Below are 10,510 nucleotides of genomic sequence, written 5' to 3' on the forward strand. Positions count from 1 at the left end.
CAGGCCTAACAAAATGCATTAAGTGTTTTTAAAACCCCGGTCCGAATAGCTAAGTGATTAGAGCGCAAGGCTGTCGTAAGGAAGGTCGCGGTCCAAATCTCACTGGTGGCAGTGGAATTTGTATCGTGATTTGACGTCGGACACCAGTCGAATCAGCTGTGAATGAGTACCTGAGTCAAATCAGGATAATAATCTCGGATGAGCCCAATGCTGACCACATTGCCTCCTAAAGTACCGTTACGGTCTTGAATGAAGTGCTCTAACACACTTCAACATGGATTGTTGCGCCAACGATTATTATTATTATTATTAAAAACCAGCAACGGTCACTTTGATTAATAGCCCTCGAGATAATGCTAGCGCATTCGACGCGGCAGGAGGGGCCTTGGTCCTGCCAAGAAGTGAGCAAGTATTCTTGAGGCTGGACGGCGTCAGGAGGTAATTAAATTCATAAAAATAATTGTTGGCTCAACAATCCAATTAGATCAGGGCCTTGAAGCATGTTAGAGCATTTCATTCAAGACTATAACGGTACACTGTTTCCGGTAGGAGGAAATGTGGTGAGTACTGTGCTCGCCCGAGATTATTATCCTGATTTGACTCAGGTACTCGTTCACAGCTGAGTCGACTGGTATCCGACATCATGAGATTTGAGCCGTTCGATAGCCTTGTGCAAGTAAATTAGTCCACGCAAAAGAAACAGGTGTCTGCACACTAAATATTGGTACCCCTCTGGAAAGGCGGAGGAACTCCGAAGAGCCCTTCGGAAAAGCCACATTGCTATTTACGCTCTACAGGAAACTCGATTGTACGTTGTCACGAACTAGTCGACTTTGCCGAAACTCATGATCATGTACTTGTGAATACATGGCTCACCAACTGATTGTCTCATTGTTTATTACCGTCACTGACTTCTTTGATTGCTTGATTGCTCGTTGTTTCAATCGGCCTTCTGGTCGTTTTCCACCGAATGTTCAATCCAATCTTGGCGAGTGAATATTGATACATATATAGTATATGAGCAGCAATGATTTGAGCAACAATCTTTTATTTCGAATTCAACTGAATCTAAGCGAATGTTGATTGATGTATTTATAGGAAGTAAACAAAGATTTTGCTATCAGCGGTACTTTAACAATAATCCAAATAAATCCTTATCAACTTTTATGCCCATCTCTCGAATAAGCTCGTATGTGGTGAGCTGATTTCGCGAATTTGGCCGTTAGTTGGGTTTTCGTGCTTGCAAGCGTCGCGTCGGTATTTTAAGAGACATCATCAATGAAGTTAATATTTTTTTTAATTTTTGTATTTGTAGTGCTCTACGGTGAAATTGCAGGTATGAAATGATAGTGACTTTAATTATTCCTTTTTATTTTGAAATTTTTATTAACAGCCGCCGATGTGAACCGAACTAGACTTTCGAAATGGCGGCGGTATCGTTCAAGCACCACCGAAGGCCCAGAAGAAAGCCTGACAACGGATTTAGGCAGTGCGTCGACATTAACTGGATTCGGGTTTGATAATCCAAAGTCTGACCGTGAGCGGAAAATCGAGGAGTTACTCAGCCCGAGGACGAAATGTGGATTGTTAAAATTGAATACAACTGTCCCTTGGATTGTTGTGATTGAACACCACGACCCGTTGCGAAGGGACAAGCGGAAAACTCTGAGCAAGGGTGTTTTGATTGGTGATCAACATGTCCTTACAACCGTTTCGAGTATACACAATTCACATCCATTTTGGATTACGTAAGTACTTACGTATTTATAGTGAAGGGTTGAGTTTGAAAATGGCATCATTTGCAAATTAAACACGAATCGGAAGATTGCCTTACGTATTAGTGGTGAAGGTTACTACTATTGTCTGACCATTATAATATGAAATCATCTTGTTCAGTAACCTACCTTCTACATAAGAGAATATTACTTTATGCTGTAATATTGAAGGCTTCTGCAGAGTAATTACTTTGCCAGAGAATAGTTGAGTTAGATAAAGCTACGTAATCTGCTGATTATTTTCAGTTTAGTTAAGAGTTCCATTTGTGGGTTGGAGTAACAGAAAAAAAAATCCCATAAGACTGAAATAAAATTTTGCTTGTGATATCATTTACATTTGTGATGAAACACTTCAAATATATGTTTTTTGTAACGAGTAATGCAATGGGTGTTTCCCCTTACACTGCCCCAAGTAAACGGTTTTCTTAGGGTCCACATTGGTCGGCATTTGTACTAAAACTAGAGGTTGGAGGATGTTTAAATGAGTATTCGGGTTGGCTAAGGCCAATTACTTCTTTACCTGCTGTTTAAACAGTTTTGAAAGTTGGGGGGAGGGGGAGAGGGGGTTGTACATTGATTCCCGACATGTCATTAGAATCAATCAATCGTATTTTAAATCCAAGGCTGCTGAACTTCCATCGCATAATGACTTTATAATCCAAAACAGTCAGGAGTATCGCGTCAAATCAATACTGCCTCTCTGTTTCAGCTGTTATTGGAGTGCGACCTATCAGGTCTCACTTTATTCTGGTATCTCATGTTCTATATAAATTGGGATGTTCCTTACGAACCACTGTTGGATAATTAGGGACAAGCAAATTGGAGTGGGTGTGTGCTATTTTATCATTATCATATTGATTACATTACATTTTTCAAGATTTAACTGAACTTATTTAACTATTTGAGTTCAAGTAGTGTATCGAGGTATAGTACCCTTAAATGGGGCATAGGGCAGCAACTTCACCAAACGCCATCGTCCCCCGTCCTGAAATAGTGGGTGTCATTGCATGGCATAGCTCGTAACGGGTTTTCCACCCTTTTTTGATGTGTGACCTATCTACTGCCACTTCCGTTCTACCTATTTATGCAAAGAGGAAGAGTTCGATGATCCTTTTCCACGTCCTCCAGCCGGATAGCATGAAATATGCTAAAATGAAACCCTGGTGGACCCTGCCGTGTTGCACCACGCCACATGTGACATTTTGTGCAATCATATGTCGCTCCGTTAATAGCTATTCATTTAGGAATAGGCGGAGTGGTGATCTAAACTCCACCCACTGTTCCACAATGATCCGAAGGGTGTTAATATGGTCAATACAGGAGGGTCCAGAATAGTTACTAGACTCCTCTCTGTTGGTGAAGCTCCGAGATGTTCTTTCGGAGGAGGAAAAAGGGTGCCCTTCTTCTGAATATTAATAATTATTCTCCTTTCTTCCTCTTCTGGGAAGGATTTCAGGTCGCTAGAATTTACAAATTACTGCAAGTAACAGCTGTGCAGGGACAGCAGGACCTGCGATGAAACCCGCTCTGTTTGAGAGCTTTAATTCCTAAGATGATTTTACTTCTATTTGGAGGATTAGTTATTATTCGCATGTTACGGTGGCGGTCTGACTTTTTATCATCATCATCAACGGCGCAACAACTGGTATGCGGTCTAGGCCTGCCTTAATAAGGAGCTCCAGATATCCCGGTTTTGCGCCGAGGTCCACCAATTTGATATCCCTAAAAGCTGTCCGGTTTTCGCCATTGCTCCATCTCAGGCAGGGTCTGCCTCGTCTTCTTTTTCTACCATAGATATTGCCCTTATAGACTCTCCGGGCAGGATCATCCTCATCCATAAGGATTAAGTGACCCGCCCACCGTAACTTATTGAGCCGGATTTTATCCACAACCTGAATCCCTCGGAGGATTCTTCTCTCGAACGCGGCCAAGAGTTCGCAATTTGTCTTGCTAAGAACCCAAGTCTCCGAGGAATGCCTGAGGACTGGCAAGATTATAGTCTTGTACGGTAAGAGCTTTGACTTTATGTTGAGAGTTTTCGAGGGGAACAGTTTATGTAAACTGAAATAGGCTCTGTTGGTTGACAACAACCGTGCGCGGATTTCATCATCGTAGCGGTTGTGATTTTCGACCCTAGATAGGTGAAATTATCAACGGCCTCAAAGTTGTATTCTCCTATCTTTATTCTTCCCGTTTGACCAGCGCCGTTTGATGTTGTTGGTTGGTTGGTTTCTGGTGCTGAGGTTGCCACCATATACTTTGTCTTGCCTTGATTGATGCGCAACGCAAGATCTCGCACCTATCGTCGCCTGCTCGATCTGGATGAAGGCAGCTTGTACGTCTCGGGTGGGTCTTGTTGGGGTGGGTGGGTGGTTGGGTGTTGTTGATGTCGATATCTTCAGCATAGGCCAGTAGTTGGGTGGACTTGAAGAGGATCGTACCTCTTACATTTACATCAGCATCACGGATCACTTTCTCGAGGATCAGGTTAAAGAGGACGCATGATAGGGCATCCCCCTTGTCGTAGACCGTTGTTGATGTCGAATGGTGTTGAGAGTGATCCTGCTGCTTTTATCTGACCTCGCACATTGGTCAGGGTCAGCCTAGTCAGTCTTATTACTTTCGTCGGGATACCGAATTCTCTCATGGCGTGTACAATTTTACCCTGGCTATGCTATCATAGGCGGCTTTAAAGTCGATGAATAGATGGTGCAACTGTTGTCCATATTCCAACAGTTTTTCCATCGCTTGCCGCACAGAGAAAATCTGATCTATTGCTGATGTGTCTGGGGTGAAGCCTCTTTGGTATGGGCCAGTGATGTTCTAGGCGTATGGCGCTATGCGGCCTAGCAAGATAGCGGAGAATATCTTATAGACGGTACTCAGCAACGTGATACCTCTATAATTGTTGCACTGTGTGATATCTCCCTTTTTATGTCTGAGACAGATAACGCCTCTTTGCCAATCGTCAGGCAGGATTCGCTTTCCCACGCCCTGAGCACAAGTTGATGAACCACTTGGTGTAATTGAACGCCTCCATATTTCACCAATTCGGCTGTAATCCCATTCGCTTCTCGCGACTTATCATTTTCAAGCCGATGAATTGCACGGACTGTTTCTTCTACACTTGGTGGTGGCAGTATTTGTCCGTCGTCCTCAGTTGGCGGGAACTCCAACTTGCCGATATTCCCCGACTTTTAGTCGGGGTAAATTGCTCCTTCTCTTATCTGTTCATGATTATGGATGAACGACCCTCGCAGAGACTATTGCGATCATCTGCAAATTATTTCGTCAAGCAGTATACTTTGGTAAAATTGTTGCTATTCGCGGCAGTTTCTACTGCATTCACTAGCGCAATGTTAGAATTCTATTTGCAACGGCGTACATTACGCTCGACTTCTCGTAATTTTCCACGCTAACGGTGTTCTTACTCCTGCTCGAACCCATCAACATCCTTATGTTCATCGATTCGCCATACAGTCAGTCAGGTTTTGTAATGTCCCTTTGGCGCGGACGGGAGGGTTGAGGAACATTTGCAGAAATTACTTAAATCGCACTGTTGTCTTTATCCTCTCCAACCTTTTGTGTGATGTTTGCCCCAATCCTCTCATGCCTGCTCTTACGTTGCTCCTGACGTCCGTCATTTGGGTTTCGAGTTTGATGCTCCACTCCTCTGTCGTGAGGAAGCCTGCCAAATCTAACTTTCGTAAGGCGAATTTTGAAGACCTGAACTCAGCTTTTACGGCAATCATCTTCTCCTCTTGGTTAATGCGCGACCAAGCACTGCGCACCTTCTATTCCTTTCTATCGGATCTCTTTCCTTGTTACGTCCCGTCCTCCCCCAAGCCCTTGTGCCTTTACCAAGTCTGGTTTAAAACCGTCAAAAATTTGGTTTAAAATTCGTCAAAAATTTACTACTGGGACAAAGTTCCGGCCTTTGGGAACCATGATGAATTTGTTTTTATTTAAATTCTGCGTTTTTCTATCAAATCTTTAATACATGAATCCAGAAAGGAATATCTGGCCAGTGTTTAAGCCTCACTGAAACTTCAATCCATTCTGATCTTACATTCGGAACTTCCATTATCCCGTCCAGCTATCTTCTCCTTTTATTAAACTCTGTGGCTGCTCTGCTAACTCCACCCAACTATCTTGCGATTTACTTTTTACCGTCTATATTTCTTACCTTTCCTCTCCTTCTCTCAAACGAGTGGATACAGCCTGCCTTCATCTTTCGTCAATCCCCTTCTTCCCCCTTTCCTTGTCAAGTACTTCAACCTTGACGCCAATGTTGCCCCCGGTCACGATGGCTCTCTCTATTTTTTTCGACAAGAGCATCGAAGAGAATCATTTTCTAAGCCTGTGGAAAGAACACACCCTCGCTTGCAAATGCGGCAATCGCACTCTTGCTGAGAATTACCGTCGCATCTCGCTCCTCTCCTCCTGTTCCAAAATCCTAAAATCGTGGAAAGATAAGTCAGCGACTGGTTGTCCTCTAGCCTGGTCCACTTTACCAACTTTGTGTACGGGAGGAAGTGCATCCTACCTACACTGGTTTTGCTCAAGCTTTCTACACTGCAAATGAAAAGATACTTTTCTCCAAACTAACCTCTCTCAGCGTTCCCATATCACTTGCAGTATCGTTTGCTTCTTCCCTTTCCAACGGATTCTGCCGCTTCACTTTTGATGGTTGCATATCCCGTTCCTTTTTGCCCTCTCCTCTGACATCCTACAAGATATAAAGCCTGGGCCCTTTATTAATCTTATCCCGGAACAAGTGTAGATGCATTAGCTTAAACCAGTCTAGGTGCAAACTTTGCTGCTTTGGGACACTATAATTTATACGCTTATGATGAAACAAACAAGGTGGGATACCGAAACCACGGGCACTACGGGCAAAAGGTTTTGTGTTTACATTATGTGAAAAGCTCCCTGTACATGGTTCTCTATTCGTACATAGTTCAAAATGCAAAATATTCCTTCACTAATTGCTCAAATCCAGATATACATATGTACATATATATCAAGGACAGGAATATTTTGCTAATCCTAGACAAACAAAAGTTGCTCATCCAAATTGATCTGACGCATCTTCACGTATTTCAACTTTACCTCGTGCACGAAAACATACAAATGTGCGCTTAAAGCAAATTAAGGGGGGTTTTCGGCTAAATTTCTAAAATATAACAATATGCTATTATTAACTTTATTTGAACAGATATCGGAATTGGATAGATTTTGAGGCCTAGATTTCGTATAGATGCACCATTGTGATTTTTTTCAGGTTTTTCGGCTGGATAGGTTCTGAGAACGAGACCTTTTTTCGGCACACATTTTGAGCGCTCACTCCTCTATGTTTCAAGCAATATCACAGTTAGGTTAGTTTCGAAAAGTACGAATCGAGGCCTTTCATTTGATACCACACATGACCATATTCTGTGAAAAAAAATTTTACCCCCCCTTTCAACACACACACAAAATGGTGCCATATGTAATTTCGTACGTGACAATTGGTTCAGCAGTTTCCGAGTAAATCGGATGAGACAGACAGACAGACGGACAGATAGACATTGAATCGATTTTCATAAGGTTTTGTTTCACACAAAAAAAAGCGAAATGCTGCTTGTAGCCGCTTTCGGTCACGCTACTTCGCAGGGTGTAGGCACGAGGTAACGTCTGATTGGCAGGTAGTGTTCCATTCAGATTTTCAGTTATCTTCTGCCTTCCACTTGTGCTTCTGTCTTAACATTTTACACCATCACTCAAGTCATTCAACTTTGGATGGACAGTCACCCTCCAAAGATGTCAGCGAAGGATATATCTTTTGTGTAAGGTTCCATGCAAAATGAGGGTGTATTTTTTTTCACCAAATATAGTCATGTGGGGTATCAAATGAAAGGTCTCGATTAGCACTTTCCGAAGACTTTGGTTATTTGTTGGAAAGGTGGGGAATGCGAAAGTGATCAATTCTTTCACGGACCCATTTTCTGAAACTACCCAATGGAAAAATCTGAAAAAAATTAAGAAGCTGCCACTATATGGCGGCTAGGCTTCGAAATACCTTTTATATCGATATCTGTTTAAATAAAGGTTATTACATACAGCAGGGTCCCACCAGGCTGCTCAGTTATTAACTGTTCATCCTAGATGAATTAGCTTCGCGGTGTTAACTGCAGTAGCTTCCATTCTCTGCTATTGTATAATCACCTGTGCATTCATTTCACCGATTAAACTATCGCATTCTATGGTGAACGTGACTCATACATGTAGCTTACCAGGTTTTTAATCGTTATGTGGACTCTAGCGCAGTAACGAGGTACTTCCCGTATCCTCCTTGCCCGCCTAGCAACGGGGTTAAATCAGAACTATTCTGACCTTCGGGATAAGTCTGTGTATTCACTGGCCATTCTTCGCTTGGCCTCATTCAGTTTGAACCGCAGCGAATGACATGATTTGCTTATTTATTTAGACTCCCTTCCTACTTCTCATATAAGAGCCTTGCCCCATCGATGTTCGGAGAGCACTTAATCGATATGCAGTATAGGCCTACCTGGCTTCAGGCTCAATGCAAGCTTTCTTGGTTTCTACTAAGAAGAGAGCCCTGAAAGCGATCCCATCAACACTAGGGCTTTGTTATTTTGGATTTAATCCACGTTAATCTTAAGGGGGTTCCTCACGCCAAAGAGAGGGCACAATTATATTTTCGGAGTAGATCTTAGTTTTAAGATTGGTTGTAAAGGGGAGGAGTGCATTGGTTCTAAAGGAGTCAATTATTTTAAGGACCCATTCTCAGAAACTACACAACCGTGATATGTTAATTCCTGACAGGTTTCGCACAATCCATGTAACCCGATGATAGATACAGTTATATACCTGATAACAACAGCCAGCGTGTTGAGTTACCCAAATTGGTGTGCCACCAATACTTGCTTAAAGAGAGGAGGGATTTTTTCTAGTTGTTGGAAAATGATGAAGCTCAAAGGAGACGCTGAACTGCCGTTTGCATTCCGACCAATCTTTATGCTTGACAGAACTATGAAGGTACTTGAAAAGTTGATTACAAGCAGGTTCGCTGAAGAGAACACGTGTTGCCGGGAACTCATCCCGAAAACGGTTCGGTTTTAGGGTAGGGAAGTAGTCGGTGCTGTTATGGGGGTCATGGTTGGGGTGATTGAGATAAGGTGTAAGGTTATAAATGAAATTAAATAATATGAAGAGATGCTGCTCACGCCGGAAAATCCATTGCATGTGCCGTGTGATATGTTGTGTATATTGAAAGATTATCTGAGAGGTCGTCGTCTGGGGGTCCTGGGGAACGTGGAAATTGTAATGAAGTAGCAAAGTAGTCTACCTTAGGGCGGCTTGGCATATCGATGTCAGGGGTAAGTGAAGCAGGCTGCTTATGGTCTGCACTGGAAAAAACCGAAGAAGAAGAGGTTTAACCGACCGATAGCAGGGGGGAGGGGTCTTTTAAACTTTCAAATTCCTTTTCTCCTATCCTCTCCCGTTAGTGAAGGAAATTTCTTGACTTGAAAGCCACCTAAGGTAGAAGCGCGTCTTTGTTCCTATGTTCGTGACATTTTAGTTCGAACCAATGCCTCTATACACGTATACGTGTTTCTTTTACATTTTAATGTTTCATCCTCAGGAACAGCGTTCGTTTGGGAGATCCAGCAACGTGGATAACCGAAAAATCACAGAGGGGCGACTCAAACTATACCCGTGTTGGAATTGAACAGGTTTATCAGCATTCAACGAAGGACATTGCGATTATAAAACTAGCCAACAAGGTTACATTCACTGGTAAACATGCGTATATTTCGGATTGATCAGAAAATTGCTAATTTGGAAATTGTTCTAGACTACATTCAGCCTGTGTGCCTCCCCATCGATGACAACTATAATTTCCGTGAAATGCATTACCATATGTGTAAACGGGTAGAGGACACGGATAACAATCGGAAGTTCGATGTTCGACTGCTATCATCTATACCGTTGGCGCCTCAAGATTGTGAGATACTCTTTCATAGAAAAGGAGCTGAATTTGGCGCCTCAGAATTTTGTGCTTGGGATGAGTTTGGCGATACTTGCATGAGCGACGTTGGGGGACCATTGATGGCCTTTTTCAATGGAAAATATATCGTGATTGGTCTTAATTCATATATTTTCACATCTGAAGAATTCGAATCTGGGGATTATCCAGGGGTTTACGTGAAAGTTGGATCATTTTTGACTTGGATCAATACGATTCTTTCTTTGTAAGCGTGTTAAATTTCATGGGGTATTGAGAGCACACATTAATTTTTATCTATTTTGTACAATTATAAATAGAAGATAGCATTTTTAAGTATACTCAGAGTTCGCTATTCAATAGTAGTACTGTTTATTTTACAGAAAGGTTTACATTCTAAAATGTCAATAAATTGCGATAATGGCTACGAAATTATACAAAATCCGTGCGTTTTTACTGATTGAATTGATTTTCAAAATATCAAACGTCTTTATCTCAAAGGCAGCAGAAAAAATGGTCTCCAAAGCGGATACGACAGTGGCTCTAGTTTGCTAAGTAAACAACGATGCCATAGATATGCGGATGCATTAATAAAAAGTGCTATCGTGTTTCCTGAATTTGATTTGCCAGCGTGTGGTAGAGGCTGTCTTATCGAAAATTACTATGAGGTAGTGATTTGATTGATAAATAGCTCTAAAAGCTGTGAAACTAGGGCATTGGCTTA

The 10,510-nt window shown here is 42.2% G+C and overlaps 1 protein-coding gene across 1 annotated transcript; it reads left to right on the forward strand.

The window, feature by feature from the left end:
- Positions 1 to 1,175: 1,175 nt before the first annotated feature.
- Positions 1,176 to 10,228, forward strand: LOC119652932 (enteropeptidase-like). The gene is made up of 4 exons (XM_038057322.1): positions 1,176 to 1,336; positions 1,394 to 1,748; positions 9,424 to 9,578; positions 9,637 to 10,228. Exons 1-4 carry the CDS (start codon positions 1,279 to 1,281, stop codon positions 10,035 to 10,037), a joined length of 969 nt encoding a protein of 322 aa, XP_037913250.1. The 5' UTR covers positions 1,176 to 1,278; the 3' UTR covers positions 10,038 to 10,228.
- Positions 10,229 to 10,510: the final 282 nt, after the last annotated feature.

This window comes from Hermetia illucens, chromosome 3 (assembly GCF_905115235.1).
Source record: "Hermetia illucens chromosome 3, iHerIll2.2.curated.20191125, whole genome shotgun sequence".
Lineage (NCBI taxonomy): Eukaryota > Metazoa > Arthropoda > Insecta > Diptera > Stratiomyidae > Hermetia > Hermetia illucens.